Source organism: Mastacembelus armatus, chromosome 9 (genome assembly GCF_900324485.2).
Source record: "Mastacembelus armatus chromosome 9, fMasArm1.2, whole genome shotgun sequence".
Lineage (NCBI taxonomy): Eukaryota > Metazoa > Chordata > Actinopteri > Synbranchiformes > Mastacembelidae > Mastacembelus > Mastacembelus armatus.
The window spans coordinates 21,457,793-21,475,787 of NC_046641.1; the positions used below are offsets into that span (position 1 = coordinate 21,457,793).

The 17,995-nt window shown below is 38.9% G+C and overlaps 1 protein-coding gene across 2 annotated transcripts; it reads right to left on the minus strand.

Moving 5' to 3' along the window:
* Positions 1-791: 791 nt before the first annotated feature.
* On the minus strand, positions 792-17,037 carry itga2.2 (integrin, alpha 2 (CD49B, alpha 2 subunit of VLA-2 receptor), tandem duplicate 2). Of its 2 annotated transcripts, XM_026322371.1 has the most exons (30): positions 16,925-17,037; positions 15,660-15,783; positions 14,111-14,220; positions 13,758-13,849; positions 13,212-13,326; positions 12,552-12,679; positions 12,227-12,375; positions 11,798-11,948; positions 11,165-11,330; positions 10,853-10,929; positions 9,947-10,085; positions 8,678-8,823; positions 8,431-8,574; positions 7,902-8,105; positions 7,635-7,765; positions 7,292-7,455; positions 6,910-7,061; positions 6,631-6,741; positions 6,237-6,322; positions 5,110-5,251; positions 4,908-4,991; positions 4,739-4,815; positions 4,560-4,643; positions 4,336-4,438; positions 4,152-4,262; positions 3,903-4,013; positions 3,658-3,771; positions 3,443-3,532; positions 3,168-3,284; positions 792-2,796 (listed from the first exon to the last, which is right to left on the minus strand). In XM_026322371.1, exons 1-30 carry the CDS (start codon positions 16,968-16,970, stop codon positions 2,716-2,718), a joined length of 3,549 nt encoding a protein of 1,182 aa, XP_026178156.1. In that variant the 5' UTR covers positions 16,971-17,037; the 3' UTR covers positions 792-2,715. The 2 variants fall into 2 exon arrangements, 1 of the variants encoding a protein (XP_026178156.1); XR_003296537.1 differs by lacking the exons at positions 792-2,796; positions 3,168-3,284; positions 3,443-3,532; positions 3,658-3,771; positions 3,903-4,013 and having other exon boundaries at positions 4,154-4,262; positions 4,336-4,434.
* Positions 17,038-17,995: the final 958 nt, after the last annotated feature.

Here is a 17,995-nt window from a genome sequence, read left to right on the forward strand (position 1 = left end):
GAAACATGTAGAGATAATGTAATGCAGCATCATGCGGAAAATTTCAGTCATTGTTTTTAAAGAAATAAACATCGCTAGGTTTTCCTTAATGTAATGAAAACCAAACCAGGTGTCTGTAATCAATACCATGAAAAGAAGCTGAGGGGCACATTTATATCACCCAGACTTAAGTATCACACTTCAGGAGACTCTTGTTATCTGATAAAATGTTGTACCAAAGTAAACCATTTGGACATGCATCGCTCGCAGTGAATCATGAATCTGACTAATTTCACAAACACTGAATGTCAAACTAGTGAACAATACCACTTTGGCTATTTTATTTTTAAATAAACCAACTCAAGGTTGTAAGTAAGCTATAAGTAGTCACTTTTATGTAACCTGCTCAGGAAATATCAGCAGCTGTTGCAAAATCAGCAAGTCATTATTTGTGACAGTTAAGTCTTTTTTCAATGATGTTATGTTTGGCAAATCTGCTGTGTGTGATTTGTGAGATTGATGTAGTTGAAGAGTTGAAACTTCCAGAGTACTTCCTTACGTGCAAGTAGATTTCTGTCCTGCTGTATCAACTTTACAGTGTTGACTGTTGTTCTAAAGCCATTGATGGCATCAGCAGAGGACTATGAATCACTGTTGTTGCTACAGCAAGGATTGGTTGCACATACCCCTGATGCAATGGCAGATAACATTTTTTTTGCTTTAATTTAATAAACAATATTGGCATTAGAAAGCTAAAAGCTTAGGCTGTGTAATATTGTGTAACTTTACACTTCCTGCAAATGAACATGACAAAATATTCAAGTTTTTATTATCAATTGAAATTTCAGTATAAACTCAGCACCTGGCCTCACCATGCATTTAGTGACATCCTATTTACATTGTATTTTAAGTGCAAAAAAGGCAAACATTTGCTAAATGATTTACTATGACATCATTTTTGTTATTATCGTTCACATGAATCAAAAGAGCATTGCAGAAATTTGTGAGCAATCTCCCCTTTGCGGCATCGGTCACTTGTTTGGCTGCAGCTGCCAATCATCTGCAGGAAACCCCAGAGGGATGGATTTACAAAGGTGTTCAAACGCTTCCACTGTATCGCATTTCATCAACTATTTCCACACTGCTCCCTGCACACATGCACATAGACTCCAAAGGCTATTTCACAACACTGTAGTGTATGAGTAATTGTGAAACGGAACAGTTTATCAAATTCTATATATCCCCTCCAACAAGGAAGGCTTGAGCCCAGGATTCCCAAAACTATGCTACTTAGTACAGTCAAATGGCATATTTCATCGGGCCAGTTCCAAAATGAATGCTAAAGACTCTGCTGGGCGCTGGAGTTGGCCCATTCCAAAGGAAAACATTCAGATACACATTTCAAAACAGTCCAGGGACCGACTAACCTAACAGTGGGAGAACATGAATGCCAAAAATGTGAGAGGAAATTAATTGAGTTTTCAGGGGATACTTCAACTGTAGTGATGTTTGGAAGGAAGCAGTCCAAGGAGGGTTCCTATAGGGTCAGGTTTTCTACAGGTGTTCCAGTGAGAGGAGGGGAAACAAGAGGAGACAACACAAGAGAGGCCAAAAGAAAGTCCATCCAAAGTAGGTCATAAATTGGGATGAAGTAATTGAAAATGGTATGGAGTGTTCAAGTCATCGAAAGTGCAGGGAGGAAAAAAAAAAAGTGAGACCACTATGTCAGCTATCTCATGCTGCCATCTTGTGGCAAAGCTGTGCCAGTACATATCTAAAACATTCCTCCAAAATCCAGTGAGTAAGTAAGAAGTTATTGACCTGCTTGATGCTCTTTAGGGACAAAACACACAGGTTTAAAATATCACTTTGGAACCTCCAGTATTTACAAACCTAGACAACAGGCTATATTAAAAATGTTTCTAAGGTTCCAAACAGGTTATGCCACTAAAAAACTAAAATATGCTCAATATCAAAAATATAACATTTACACGTGTCGCAAAGACACACCAAACCATGCACTTTCATTCGGACCAAGGCCATGAAGTTGCTTTTGCGTTATCCAATTTCCTGTTTCAAAATGGACTTGGACTTGAATGGAAAGTACACAGATTCTACACTATGGACACATGTTGCCTCTAAACTGTTGATACAGAAAATGAAACTTGAAAGATCATAATTTTATGTATATACATAGAACATAAAGCATGAAGTGACATATCCTTCCAGGATAGGCACATGTGACAATAGCTTAATGCAGTTTACACGACAGACTGATTGCCTAAAGAGCCCATAAGTTATTTTCTGGTTGAAAGTGTTGTTGGTTCTCATTTTAATGCAACAAATTTCTAATGCATCAGTGAGATAGATGCCTATGAAGATAACATTTGTATCCAAATTGATAATATGGCATAAATTAATACTGTATGTGGTTCTGTCATGTTGGGGAAAATATAATTTTTACCGGTACTTAAAGTCAGTGTATAGCAGCAAATAGTTAATGTACAGTCAACAAAGGAAAAGAAAATAAAATAAAATAAACTAACAGTAAGCCTCTATTAAAGGCCAAGGATCAAACCTATTTATCCACAAACTGAACAGCCTCTTTTTATCTTAAAATGCCCAATTTCCAGAGACTGAGCTTTAGTCCATTTGCACTTTTTCAGTGAAAAGTACCTGTATCAACACTGGAAACAGTCCAGCGGAGAGAGAAGGCTGCAAGTTGTCTTTTTCAGTTCATAGTACTTGCGTCTCGCTCTGCCCATCCTCAGCTGCCTCTTTCTGAAGCTGCTGGTACTTTCTTTTGAAAAACCCGAACTAGAAAGTAAATAGATTACACTGAGATACAGTTCTATCACCTTTTCATACAAAAAACTAAATCAATAATATTTACATGAATTTCCAGCATATACTGTTTAAAAATATACCCATAATGCTCTAGTTTTTCTTATATCTAGACATATATGGTAAACATGGTGCATTTTGTTGCCTAGTAGATTAGTTAAAAATCTAATTAAGTTTTTTTTATGCATCTTTAAACACAGATCAGGTTAATTCTCCTTTTTTGCACCATGAGATTCTCATAGATGTGAAATACTCCTGGGAGATCCCTAAGTTATATAAATAATTTACTGAGGTTCCACTTTATGTTGAAATGACTTTCACAAAAGTGTAGACAGACACTTTACCTTCCACAACAATCCAACAGCCAGAGCCAGCAGCAGCAGTCCAGCAAAGATGCTGCCAACTGTCACTCCTACAGGAACATCACCTTTCTCTCCAGGTTTACTGATTGTCACCACTACCTGGATGGCAGGAGGACAGGAGAGGTCTTTACCAGGTCAAATTAAGTTGACATTCAAAATGCTCTAACTTACAAATAATACATGTTAAATATAATAAGTTCCTTCTTTCTTTGATTTATTTATGTGAGGACCCAAACCAGAATATAAAGTGATCTTACTGGCAGCTGTTTGAGGCCAATAGTGAGCAGATCAGGGTTGTAGGTCTCAACATCAACAGTGGAGGTCACCTCAATGGTCTGATAGGTGGCCTACCATGTAAAAAAAAAAAAATACAAATGAAAACACAAATTTATTCATTTCAAAATAAGAAAATGAATGGCTAATAAAAGCAGACACATCAACAAGCATCAAATTCATTATTGACTATATTTACCAATAGAAATGTGCCACTCCAGATCCTTGTTTTAACTTTTACAAAGTAGTCACTGTTAACTCTAGTATCTTTGAGGTTGCATCTTATATGCTCACATTTTGCACTTTTACAATCCTGTAAGTAAAAAAAAAACATAACAAAAAGAAATCAGTACATAACTCAAAATACTGTGCACCCACAATTTCAAATCACAGACTACTACATCCATATAAGAAGAAAAGCATGCAGAGAAGTAAGTGCCTCACCAGTTTCTCCATGCCTCTGAGGCTCTCTTCAGAGAAGGACACTTTGTGGCTCGTCAGACCGATCTTCAGAGGATCAACCAAGCTGCTGGAGTCACAGCTGACAGACCCACCCTGTAGGTGCAGAAGCCTTATTGTATGTCATCTATTCAACAGATACCAGACTCCAAATAACCGTTGGTGTCAACTAGGGCAAGTAAAAATATTTTTCAATTCTTTATAAAGTGGCTGGTATGTGGTAACAGTACTCACTGCTTGTGTGTCCACACTGGTAACATAAAGGATCTGATTTCCACCTTTAGTGGTCTTTGGTAGAGCAATGGTCAAATACAAGAGGCTGACAGGGAAGCTACCTGTTGAAACCTTTAAAAACACTTTGTTTTAATAAATAAAATGAGACATGAACTTGTGCTATTTAAATAGACTGATTTATCACCTTCACTGTAAAATTAAACTCTGGGCCGATGTCATCTAGAGTTTTCACTGTTGTTACTACTGGAATCGTAGAATCTGCCACATAGTAGTTGATATTTGACTGCCTAGGACAAAGAAACCATAAAATGCAGCACTTTTAATGCACTTGCTATCATCTACTGTCAATCTTACACTGCAGAACTAAAAGTAGAAAAAACAGTAGCAGTTAATGACAAGACAAGTCACCTGGATAAAACAATCCCTGTATCATACTGAACAGGAATGGATATGTCCACAAAGTTGTCTGCAGGGCTTTCTTCTTTGCTATCACTGTGAAAGAAAAAAAGTAAAGGATGTTATTAAATGTCAATAACTTTATTTAGGAGTCAAGATTTTTCCTTTAATTTCTTATTAATTCAATGTACCTATTGGCCTTAAATGTCACCTCAGCTCGGTTTTGCAACTGATCAAGGTTGTATTCAAAGCTGATCGTAAATTTCACCTGTAACGAAATAACATGATGTTTAATATTACGCACTGGAACAAGTCAGACAAAGAAATGAGTAAAACCAGTAGAAAATATTCACAAGTTACCTCTTCGTCTTTTTTTAACACTGGATATCCTACTTGGCAAGTGACAATTTGTGCTTGTGCTGAGGTGCATTTGACACCCTCCTTCTGTAAATGTATCAGTCAGAATAGTAAATAACAGCTACAGTGACTTTATGTTACCAAAACACTGAAAACATTCAAACGTTATTCAAACATAAACTTTCACTTAGTGTTTTTCACTCACAGAGGGAAAGACGGAGGAGTAGTAGAGGTTGCTGGAGTATGTAACCAAGATCTGAGTGTTATATGCGTTCTCCTTTTTGTTCTTCACAACCACTTCAAATTTCAGTTCTCGGTGATTAGCGCTGACCAGAACCGGACCGGAGCTGCAACACAAGAGCTCAGTTTACGGTACTCTGCATTTATTTTTTCTTTATGTTACAGATTAGAGGAGCATTGCACTGTATGGGTTACTGACCAGAGGGATGGGAATAAGAAGCAATGGTTAAAGTAAATTTAAAATGAATCTGCTATGATCCATCCATCCATCATCTATACTCGCTTATTCCTATTAAGGATCACAGGGATCTGCTGGAGTCTATCCCATACAGAAAGGCTCCTGCTGGGTTAACAAACCAGGAAGCTTCTTGCTGTGAGGCAACAATGCTAACCACTCATCCACCGTGCTGCCCAATAGAGTATTTAAAGGATTAATTAAAAGGATTTAATTGCTGGCCTTCCATTGGACCAAGAGGCACAGACGAGGCATGAAAATTAAAACCAATATCAGCTGCAAAGCCACGTGTGATCTAATGGGTATGAATGTTGGAAAGTACTTTGAAAAGTATTGTATGGTCACCCTAAAGTCCTTCATCTTCTTTCCTCCAAGTTAATTCACCAAACACAAAGCTTTTTCCAAGTTAAAAGTCTGCACCAACCATTTTGTGGGCTGTGAAGTTGCTGTATAAACTGGAAAACTTTCATTTAACAGACAGACTCATAAAACAAAGAAAATAGAAGATGGTGTTGTTGGGAGTTACCAGGGAATAAAGTTAAAGAGAGAATAACCCATTCTGCCAAGAGTAGCCTATTGGTTTTTCTCTTTGAACCAGAGAGACATCAAAACTGTCTCATACTTGTCATGATGATGTTTAGTCCTGCTAGATAAATACAGAGCTTTGAGGGTGGTACTGTAATATCAGCTGCACACTGGGTCAGATGATTGAGACAGTTGGTTTTCATACAGTATTTTTTTTTTCTTTGCTTTTAACTCAAAGTGAACAAAAACTGAATTCTTTGTCATATGAAGTGAAATGATGAAAGACAGCATATTGTTACTGCTGACACTGTCTACAGGTCAGTGATTCTCACCTGGGCACATTTTTGTCAGGTTTCACACTCAGCTCCAGATCACTGATGCACACCTCATCAGAGCCACAGTCTTTTGTGAAAGGGATCTGAAACAATAAAAGCCAATAACAATAAAAGGCTAGTATGTAGTTTTTAGCGAATATTGGCCATCCCCGAATAACCTCTGCAGAACTGGAAAAACATGACTTCAATCTTGCTGGGAAAACTTGCGTGACTTACTGCACACTGATTTTAAAAGATCGTTATCATCACACACCGATACACACATGATGTCATTTTAAATGAGGTACGAACACCTCTGCATCCATCTGTAAAGATGGATTTCCTGTAGGTATTTGTATACAAAAGACTAAACAAGAAATCAACACATTCACATCCTGTGTTAGTCACTTACAAAGAACTCTGAGGCAGTAGGAGAAAATATATTGAGAACAGGATTCACATCTGCACTCTGCTGCTCAATTTCAACTTTGAGACTGATGGAATTAACAAAGTCTGGTGTTTCCTGTTGACAAAACCACATATGGACAAATCAGGAGATCATTTTCAAAAGAGTCTATACATATATCACTAATCTAAAAACAAATATGAAGCAATATATCTACAAAACACTCATCATTAATGGCACAGATTGAATCATAAAGAAGCAAAACAACTGATTCTTAGGCGTTACCTGAACATAAACCTGGTAGTCTCGACACAGGGGTGTAGATGATATTTTTGCCTTTTCTGTGAGGAAACGTTCATTGTTTTTTATAAACATTCCTCTTGATGTCACTCGTGAAGCTTGCAGGTCAGCATCCAGAGTTAAGGTGTAGGATATATCTGAAACAAATCCAGAATGGCTCTCACACTCTGACATCTCAGTTCAATGCATTTATCCAATAAACTGCAACTTGACGTATTTATACTGAGCTTTCGAGGTGCTGGCAGAGCCAGGCTTTCCATTTCCACTTACTTTCCAGTGCTTGTGATAACATAAGCTTATTTAGCATACAAGCCTGAGTAAGATACTTGTCAGATTCTCAAGAAACATTACTGATCATCAGATTTACCAATGGGCCCAACAGGATTCGTGGGCCTGAATGCAGCACTGAAACAGAGGTTGGTGTTGAAACACGAATGCTTGCGCCCGTTAACATCACAGTCCTTGTTGAAAATGTTAATTTTATCAGGGTTGAAAGATGCTTTGGTTGTGACAGACGCTACGCCTCGGGACCTGAAAGACAAGGACAAAACATGATCAGCCTTGTCATACATATAATAATGATTGATTGACTAAACATAATAAAATTAATGTAAGTAAATCATTGTATTATTTTCTTAGTTTTAAAAGATTTACAGTTAATTATAGGGTACCATGTATTTATTCCCACATACTGAGCTGCGTTAACTTACCAGAGTTGCACCACCTTGCCATATGCACCAATTGAGATATCAGGAACCGTATCACCATTCAGATCATTGTAGCTATCTAGAGATCTTCCAAAATACTGCAACTGAGGACTCAGCTTGGAGCCAAGGATTCTCTACATAAGACAAAAAGTCATCATGACGTACAGTATTTGTCATATGTTTGTTTAGCCCAGAAAAGCACTGGTCCTTCTGAACTATCCTGTGTCCCTTTGTCAAATTCCACATAAACATAACAATTTGTCTTCATACTTGTGAGAAGTCTTTCTTTAATGTCTTCTTCTCTCCGTTGTAGATGTAGATGACACCTTTTTTGTTGTCTTCTATTGGTGCACCAACTACAACATCGCTGTAACCGTCAAGGTCCAGGTCAGGAACAGCGGAGATCGCCATCCCAAAACGTGCGTTATCATTGGGAGGTGGTCCGTTGAGGAATCCCTGCTCATTCAGTATACCCTTCAAATGAGAAGACAGAAAATATATGGAGAGTAGAGCTAAATGAGTGGAACAAAACAAGACATGAAATCCATGTTTTTAAACAGGAGCTGGACAGGCCAATTTACAATGAATGCACTGAGGGCTTTTCTGGTTTGACCTGATATGCAGGCAAACCTACTTTTCATATGATAAGTTCTTACACTTTGTAAAACATGAAATAAAATATATAAATGCAGAGCATTTTTATCTCAGTGTGCGAAGAGTGATAATAATCTTCTTCACACTTACTCAGGCACTTCAGATCACAGAATGGCACCATAAACAGTGACCTTCTTATTTTTACCTTGGTGACGGAGAAGAGGTAGACCCTGCCTTCTTCTTTTTTCAGCTCACCCATGAACATGGGTGCACCAACCAGTAGGAGGTCTGTCACCCCGTCTTTGTCCACATCCAGGGAGCACAGGACGCTTCCGAAGTATGACCCAATCTAGGAGAACAATTACTGACGATAAGTTAAATGTTTGTATCATGTTAGATATCACATCTGTAGAGATGGAAAATGTGAACACCATACCCTCTAAAGTTCGTACCTGCTTTCCTCTTGATGAATCAATGACAGTAGATTGTTTCTGAACGTTGACTGTGTAGACAATAACTTGTCCAGAGTGGTTGGAACGAGGTGCGCCAGCCACAAAATACAGTGTAGATCCATCATTTAGTGTAGTGACAGAGTAGCCTGGAAATTCCCATAAGTAAAACATTTACTAGTTAACATACAAACTTAGGACATCTTTTTTAAAAAGTGGTGGGATTTTTTTATTCCATTTTTGAAAAAGGGCAGCATGGTGGTTGAGTGGTTAGTACCACTGCCTCACAGCAAGAAGGTTCTGGGTTTGCAACCTGGCCTTTCTATGTGGAGTTTGCATGTTCCCCCTGTGCTTGTGTGGGTTTTCTCCAGGTACTCTGGTTTCCTCCCACAGTCCAAAAACATGTATGTCAGGTTGATTGGTGACTCTAAATTGCCCATAGGAGTGAGTGTGAGTGTGTGAGGTTGTTTGTCTCTATGTGGTCCTGTGATGGACTGGTGACCTGTCCAGGGTGGACCCCTGCCTTTCACCCAAAGAGAGCTGGGATAGGCTCCAGCTGATCCCTGGGACCCTGGTTAGGACTAAGCTGGTACAGATGATGGATGGATGGATGATTGAAAGCTATAGTTACTAGTCATTTTGCTAACGAAGGCTTTGCAGACCTACACAACTGTTTTTAGTTAGTCTGGCTGACAAAACTTGTAGTCAGACATAAATTATGCAGCACTATATATAAAGTAGTTTCACTAAACTCTGTGTGCTAATAAGAATGATGAACAAGGTAGATTGTCATGTCTCAACAGGTACAGCAAAACAAAAAAAATGTGAGGTAGCTGTAAATCAAGAACAGTTTGTACATGTCGACACGGTCGCCAGGAGAATTTCTATTATTCATTCAAGTGTAGAGGAGCTTTAAGATTTCTTCTGAAAATACAATTTATTATCACTTCATAAAATGTAGCACTAGTGATTACACAACCAAACTGATAAGTAATAAAAGTAGAATTCACTCTACCAGTGCAAGCAAAATGTGTCTAAAGGCCATCTTTTAAATCAGCTTTAAGGTCTGCATTCAATAACCACAGGTACAACCTTGGATGTTCCACAGTGATAAGGGAAATGGTTTCCTAAGGAATCAACAATTTCACTGGTAAGTAAGTGAGTGAGACAGTGAATTTTTTATTTATCTTTATTGTTTCATGCAAGGCTTTAAAGTAACTCAATCAAAACACACAAACAGTTCGTCAAATAAATGCAGCTATAAAAGCTTACCCAGTAACGAGCTGTGCTGTCTGTCTTGAAGTATTTCTTCAAAAGCTGAGAAAGGGAGGATGTGTACTTTTGATCCCGTTTGATGAACGACAGTACCAGCCCAAGTGTAGGCTCCCACTGCTCCCAGCATCAGCACATCCTTAAACAGTACAGGGCAAAGGTCAGTTAACAGATACCATAAATACTACAGCAGGCCTTAACATTTATATTTTTGATCTGGGCTACATATTTATCGGTGTTGGTTCCTTAAGTTTCTGTAGTGAGGTTCCCAACATAAAGAAAGCAAATGACATGAAATTAACTGTGGCCATGTGTGACATGATAGTGCCACAGAATCACTCTGTGATGTGTAACAGATTCCAGAGTAACAACAGAACACAAATTCTGCTAATCTCTTTATTATCGCTCATGTGATAACTTTCTGGATTTGTTGTAGTTCTCTCTCAAACAAGTACAGACCCCTGTGCAAATGGCATGACATCAGAAAACTGGAAGGTGGAAGGCAGGGGTCCACCCTGGACAGGTCCCCAGTCCATCACAGGGCCACATAGAGACAAACAACCTCACACACTCACACTCACTCCTATGGGCAATTCAGAGTCACCAATCAACCTGACATACATGTTTTTGGACTGTGGGAGGAAACCAGAGTACCTGGAGAAAACCCACACAAGCACAGGGAGAGCATGCGAACTCTCAGCCACCATGCTGCCCCACATCAGAAAACCACTGACACCACACTTCCTTTATGACATTTCACATATCAGCAGCAATGTATAATTGCTTCTCTTTTTACTAAAGTATTTTCAGAAGTTTGAATGTCAAAATAAACCACAGCTCAGCTTAGTTTTGTTGTAACTGATTCAAGGGTTTTAGAGGTGTACTAAGTATCAGTTTGTACACTACCTGCTGGCTGGAGTAGTGAGCACTGAATCCAACCTGGGACATTTCCATCTTGAAGCTGTCGCCCCCTTTTCCAGTGCCTTATTGGAACAGAGCATTGTGCAAACACCAGAATCAAGAGATTAGAAGAACATTAAGAGCAGATCAAGAATTGTACAACATGAAACAGGTATTTCTTTTAATCTCTCTTAGGATTTAAAACTATGAGAGATATGCTGTGACATAAATGGATGAGGGTCTTTGAAAAGAAGTTCCAAGTAAATTATACATGAAGCTCACAAAACATAAACAGAAATGAAAGGACAGTATATGCACCTTCTATGCTGAAGATGCGGTCACCCAGTGTCCCAGCGATGGTGGAGAGGGCAGCTTCTTCAGACACATTGAAGAAGTACTTCTCTGTTGGTAAGCTGGCAATGGATTTGATTTCTTGTATTAGCTTCTCTGTGTTTATATTGTTTCTAATATAATAACCAAGGACCTGGGACAGAGGAAAATACACCAATCAAACCAATAAACTACAACTACATTATTTTTATAATATATCAGAAATGTATGCAAACAGACAAGATAAAAACAAAACTCTTAACACAACTGCTGACAGATGGACACCATCCAAGATTATAACTACACTTATATTACTAGATGCATTACTTATTTAGTTTAGTTAAGTAGAAGAGGTAGTGATTGATAATCAGCAACATGCAACTTTAAAAGCCAACTCACTTTGCTCAAACCCAGAGAGAAATGCAAAGTGTGGTAGCTGTCACACTGCTCAAATATGGAAACGGAAAAAGGAAGTGGGGTTGAATGCCAAAATTATAGCAGTTATTATTAGCAGTTGGAAAGTTTTCCATACAACATAACGAAAAGTACTGCCACTACGACTTCTGAATACAGGGTATGATGAGAGTTAATGAGTATCTCCAATGGCAGGTCTTCACTTACAGCGATACCAAAGCGGGTGATGCTTTGTCGCTCACACTCTGCAATGACTTGATCTCTGGCATGACTGTCATGGGACTCTCCATCCGTGACCACCACCATCAGCTTGGCAGCACCCAGTCGGGCACCGTTAGTTTGATGGAAACCCCACTGACTACAGAGAGCAGACACATTTTCTTTTTTACTTTTCGGTTGTACAGTGTCACCTCTACTAAACAAGTAATACAAAGACGATATGCCATTGCAATTTTTTCTAAAATCTAGTTTTGTAGCAAAATATTTTAAAAAATCACCTAGACCTAGGTAGGTAATAATAATACAGACGAACAGAAAAACAATCAAATATGTAAATACATCCAATAAAACACAAAGATATTCACAAATATATACATGTATACAATGCGTAAAATGTAGTATTGTTGCAACACCAACCTGGCATACTGGATTGCACTGAAGGTATTTGTTAAGTCACCATACATTTGTGTAATTCTGGATGCTGCAGCAGCCATCTCCTCTTTGGTTTTATACTCATTCAGCTTGAATTCAACTTTGGATCCAACAGCATACTGAATGACACTGACCTGACACCACAGATGATGTGAAAAAGCACAGGATATTGTCAGTAATGACCAAAGAACAACATGGTAACTAATTGAATGAAATCATTACCATTAAATCATTATGCCCTGCTTCATCTCTGCTTAAATGTTCAGGTCTGGCTGATGTAACATTATTGAAACATTATGATGTGCATTACCTGTGTGTTTTTGGGCCCAATGTCAAGTGCAGTTATTAGTTTCTGTAGGAAATTAGTCATTGGACCCCATGGATAAATGCTGTTGGACCCATCCAAAACAATCACAATGTCCATAGGCCCTCCACATGCTAGAAATGTCAAAACAGGGGACACGATACATTTAAGCTGCTGTAATGAATTAAATATACTGAATTAGCATAGGGCAGCGTGGTGGTTGAGTGGTTAGCACTATTGCCTCACAATAGGAAGGGCTCGGGTTTGAAACCCAACAGGGGCCTTTCTGTGTGGAGTTTGCATGTTCTCCCTGTGCTTGTGTGGGTTTTCTCCAGGTACTCTGGTTTCCTCCCACAGTCCAAAAACATGTATGTCAGGTTGATTGGTGACTCTAAATTGCCCATAGGAGTGAGTGTGAGTGTGTGAGGTTGTCTGTCTCTGTGTGGCCCTGTGATGGACTGGGGACCTGTCCAGGGTGGACCCCTGCCTTTCAGATCCCTGTGACCCTGATTAGGAATAAGTAGGTATAGATAATGGATGGATGGATGAATTAGCATCCTGTATGTTCTTAATTCTACTTTCCATTTAGCCAGTGGTTTAAGTTAAGGCTCAATTCAATATGAAAACACAAAATAACAATAGATCTAATTATATAAAATGTCTTACTCTGGATTGCAGGAGAGAAGGCAGGCTGAGGCTGAAAGAGCGGGCTGAGCTTTGCACATATTCCTGGGTAGAAATACTGAGAGCCACACTGCTGTCCCCAGAGAGGACCACACGTCTGTATCAGACGACCACAAAATAAAAGAGGTCAGAACAGTCTTTAAAAGCTCCCACTAAGGTTTTATGTCTGAACTGTTATAAGTTTGACAGAACTCATATTAAAATATTTTCTATGGGAAATAATAAAATTAAAGCAAACACCATTCAGTTGTTTGCCCTTATTTTAAAATGCAAAAGCATTGCATTACTTCCCAAAACAAGAAGTAGTTTATACTGTACATAAACTGCTGACATATTTCCGTCAACCCAAAGCATCATGTACGTTTCAAGCACTGTTTTGAATTCCTGTTTGTGGTCTGGAGGATTTAGCATCTAAGCGTTGTATTCTTGTATTTTAAATATTACTGACAGTAAATGAAAGCTATTTTAAGTTTACATTAAATGACAAATCTTACATCAACACAGACACACACAAACATACATACATACCATCAAACCACTGACTGCAGGCATTCGAGTAAGAGTCAAACCCAGGGACATGTTGTTGTTGAGGTTTTTAACATTTGGAATACTGACAGAACCTGCAAATACAGTGAAAAAGACATTACACTAAAGTTCAGATTACAGTTATTAAACATGCGATCTACAATTATCATAAACTCAGGGTCTATATAACATACATGTTTTGCTGTAATGCAATTTTTATTTTTAATTTTCAAACACAAAAACAAATGTTGGGAACATCCTTGATATTTTAAGATGATGTGTCTTCATGTCGTGTTTAGGCATCTTTAAGGACATAGCCAAGGTCAGAGGTTAAGCAACAAAACACCAAACCTTACCTTGAAGATTTAGTTTGTCACAGGTGTTTTTGGACCCTGAGACTGGACACTTGTAAACATCCCCCTTCCTGTTTTGACTGTAACCACTCCAAGGAGCACCAACCAGGAGCCTACAGAAGACAACCATATTCATCTCTACTTCACTCTCATAAACACCCAGCTCATGAGACACTCCTGAATGTTGAACACTGGATGACCTGTTTATATATTACTTTATGTGAAACTAATATGAAAAAAAAAAAACAACTTTAACTCATCACTTTTCAGTCAGTTGTACAATAACATGAGAGCAATATAAAATACACATGAAGGTCGGTCTGTTCCATCTTATCATGTCATTTTAAAACACTGTGATTTTGTTCTGAGCAAGTGGCAACGAGTCTCTCACATCATTACTCTAGCTCCCCAAAAAACAACAAACAAGATTCTACAAGTTCATGCAGAAAATATCCATATTCAGACTACTACTTCTACATTGTCTCCACACCATAACGTCTAGATGCTGCTTGCTGTTGTTGAGACGAAGCTGTTTTAGATTTGCACATTTCGTAGCAATAAGTAAGTCAGAGAAATGCTGTTAATTAGGCACATAGACTGTATAAAAAAAAAAATGTATGTATGCACAACCAAAACTCTACTCAACTACACAACAACGTCATTTTCCACTTTGACAAACAAAACAAATAAAGTAAAACACAGTATTCTTCTTTATTAGTTAGAGGACAGGAAACAGGATGTATTACTGCTGTTTTCTCAGGAATCCCACTGTGGTATGGTCAGAGACCACTATCAGACACTTTAGACTTCCTCCTGTCACACAAATGAAATGCTCCTCCAGACAGTGAGTTACTTTATGACTCTTTATTTCAGACTGTGACTCAGAGTGAGGAGTTCAGTTACTGTTTAACTAAATGTTACAAATTGATAAGGTGCAATCTAAGATATAGCAGGATTTCCATTCCATTTGTCAGTCTGTCTGGGCTAAAGGGGCGGAGAGACAGACTGACATTTGATTGTGAAATACTGTCGGTGCCATTAAATTTCACAGTCTTGAGATCACAACCTGATAAAGCATCTTGAAGATTAGACGCATGGGTTTTTGTCAAGCACACAACTGTTTAAACTGTAAAAGTGTAAGGCAACAAGACTGATCCATTTAAAGACTGGCAGGCCCTGTGTTGAAGCTGGAATCCATCCTGTTCTGGTGAACACGCTTGCACTGTTGAGGCATGTCTGCAAAAGTGGCCCATTGAACGTGCACAGTATCTGCACTTTGTTTTTTCTGCAGTCAACTGTGCTCTGTGTATTTGTACACACTGGGGATCTTTCTCATCTTTATTGCTGTTTTAAAGAACACAACAACTAACTAGACACCACTTCATAGCTAAAGCAATTGACCAAGACAGAGTTTGTGATAGAAAAGTTGATAAAAGCAAAATGTACATTACTTAGCATTACAGATAAGATGTCACACCAGAATAAATACTGGCCAACAACACTCCTCTCCTCTCACTGAACAAAACCTTTAGGTGATTTCTTAAATGCATACCATTTGCCATCATGGTTTGTTGCTTGTAGGACTGTGTAGCCAAATTCTTCTGCTGCTGGGCCACTAAAAATCTTGGCCCCTGCGGTGCCGACGTTGAAGGGCTGTGCTTGCCAGACTCTGTCAGCTGGTGGAGGAGAAAGATAAGATCGTATGACACCAATTTTACAACATGGGAGAAATATGTTTACTGGGAATAATGAGCCTCTCAAAGCAGCTGTACCTGCTACGCCTATTATAAACATTATTGGTTATTATTTTGTACTGTTGCATTTATGCACTTACAGTTCGAAACTATTTTTAATAATGACCCTGCTCATGGGAGAAAGAGGTGTGATATTTGGTCTTCAGCAGCAGTTTCATACATACATCACTGTGTGTAGTGCTGCCTTATGTGATTGTGTCTGTACATTTCAGACAGTTGGCTGAGGGGAGTCTGGCATCGCACTTAAAAGCTTTGCAACAAGCAAATGTGAAGCATTTTAAGAAGTGCTGTGTAAAGATTGTGTTCCTCGAGTTAACAGTGTGAATTTCTCCATAGACGTAACCAGCCCTCTGAACCCCCTCAGGACATGGAATTTGCTTGTCTGCCAGTGAGTCCTCTTTCAAACCCACAAGTCAATACAGGCAGAGCTCAGCGGTCAGATCCGGGTAATACAGAAGAATGTGGATGGGTGCATGGAGCAGAGCCTTCTGCCACGCCTGTTACCTGCGGCACAGATTAGCACCTTGCTCCCCCTCGGGTCTCTGAGACACCATAACGTATTGATATTTCAGAAATGGGGAATGTGCATTGGCTATAAGAGGATAATTAAATGCCTCTGTCCGTCTGTCTGCTGCTTAAATGCTTCCGGATTGTAGGACTGACAGCGTGCAACACAAATGATGTGACTTTTCTCTACGATGAGCGTCTGACGCACAGCAACATAGCAAATGGGTTTATTTAATCCAGCTGGCTCGGCTACGGTGGATCGTGCATTTAACAGCAGATGGAGAAAAGCTGCAGGATGATCATTCAAAACAAAAGCACCACCAGGTAGTTTCATTCAGTCATCTCATACTGAGCCTACACTCCTCTGGTGCTTTTAAAGTACGAAAACACTGAGAAATCCCATTCAGAGCCATAGCAACACACCAATAAAGCATGGTGGTTCAGAACCTCGATCCTCAGCGAGAACATCTGAATGTTTTGATGTTTTAGGTGAGAGCACGACGAGCACAAAGGGAAATTACAGGTTTAAAGTAATAAAAGCAAGTTCAGAACTTACCAATGATTATTAGAGTGAAGATGATATTCCCACAGAAGAAATCCATCGTGGTCTTTAGTCCTTTTGGATGAGGTGATTAAATGAGAGCGCACTTGTCAAAGTTGGAGTCCACAGAAGAGTCAGCGATGACGCACCGGACGGACTTTCTAAATAAGGGCTTGGGTTTTATCCGCTGCCAAGGCACGTAAAAGGGTGAGTCTAATGAAGTCTGAATGAGGAGTCAGCTGGAACACGTACTGTGGTTTTACAAATCCAATTATGGGCAGGTAGAAGAGCTAAAAAAAGGAAATCTAGTTTTAATTTAAATCTCTCGAATCACCATTTCAGATCAACATGTCAAATACAAGCGCACACCAGGTAACAACTGGATATCTCCTCTCTATCGATACTCAACCCTGTAACGTCTGTATTTACTACTCACTGTGGAGCAGACAGGAGTGGCTGAGAGAAGAATGGAGAATATCAAAAACGTATAAACCAAAGTCAAAACAATCTAAAGTCTATTGTGAGATATGTTGTAATATGTCGCCTTTTCCTCTACTGGAAAACAATGATGTAAGAGCTTTAGTTGGAACATGTAAAGAAAATGAGAAGGGTGGTGAAAGAGTTGAAAGACATTTAATTTTCACTGAGTGGTTTCATTCTTAAATGCTGTTTTGGAAAGAAGGGTAGTTAGTGCTTGTTGCCCAATACCCAGATGGATAATTATGCCCTCTGACCTCATGTCGTTTAGTGAGAAAGTAACTCAATTTGTCCTGTAAATGATGCTTTTCTGTCATTTGTCATTAAAGCAACACTCATTTATTTTAAACATAAAGATCTGTTTAGTAGTCTCTGGAGGTTTTACTCAACCTCTGAAAACTATTGTGTTGCCCAATGTCTTCTGGGGGTCTGGAGGAAGTCTGAGAAGATTACCCTGATGACATCATCTCAGCTAAAGTTTTTTAACAGAAAGGCTGCATTGTGGACTGGGGTTGTGGAATTCGAAAGATGTGGGCATTTTGGAAAACAGGGTCAAACAGAAAAGCTCCTTTTTTGTTGCATTATGGTAAATGTAGTAGTCCAGATATT

Excerpts from the sequence above, each read along its gene's own strand:
- itga2.2 (XM_026322371.1), bottom strand. The coding sequence starts at position 16,970 with ATGGATTTCTTCTGTGGGAATATCATCTTCACTCTAATAATCATTG. Across the intron at positions 8,106-8,430 it reads ACCTCTTCTCCGTCACCAAG|GGTATACTGAATGAGCAGGG; the intron begins GTAAAAATAAGA and ends TCTCATTTGAAG. Across the intron at positions 6,742-6,909 it reads ACTACCAGGTTTATGTTCAG|GAAACACCAGACTTTGTTAA; the intron begins GTAACGCCTAAG and ends TTTTGTCAACAG.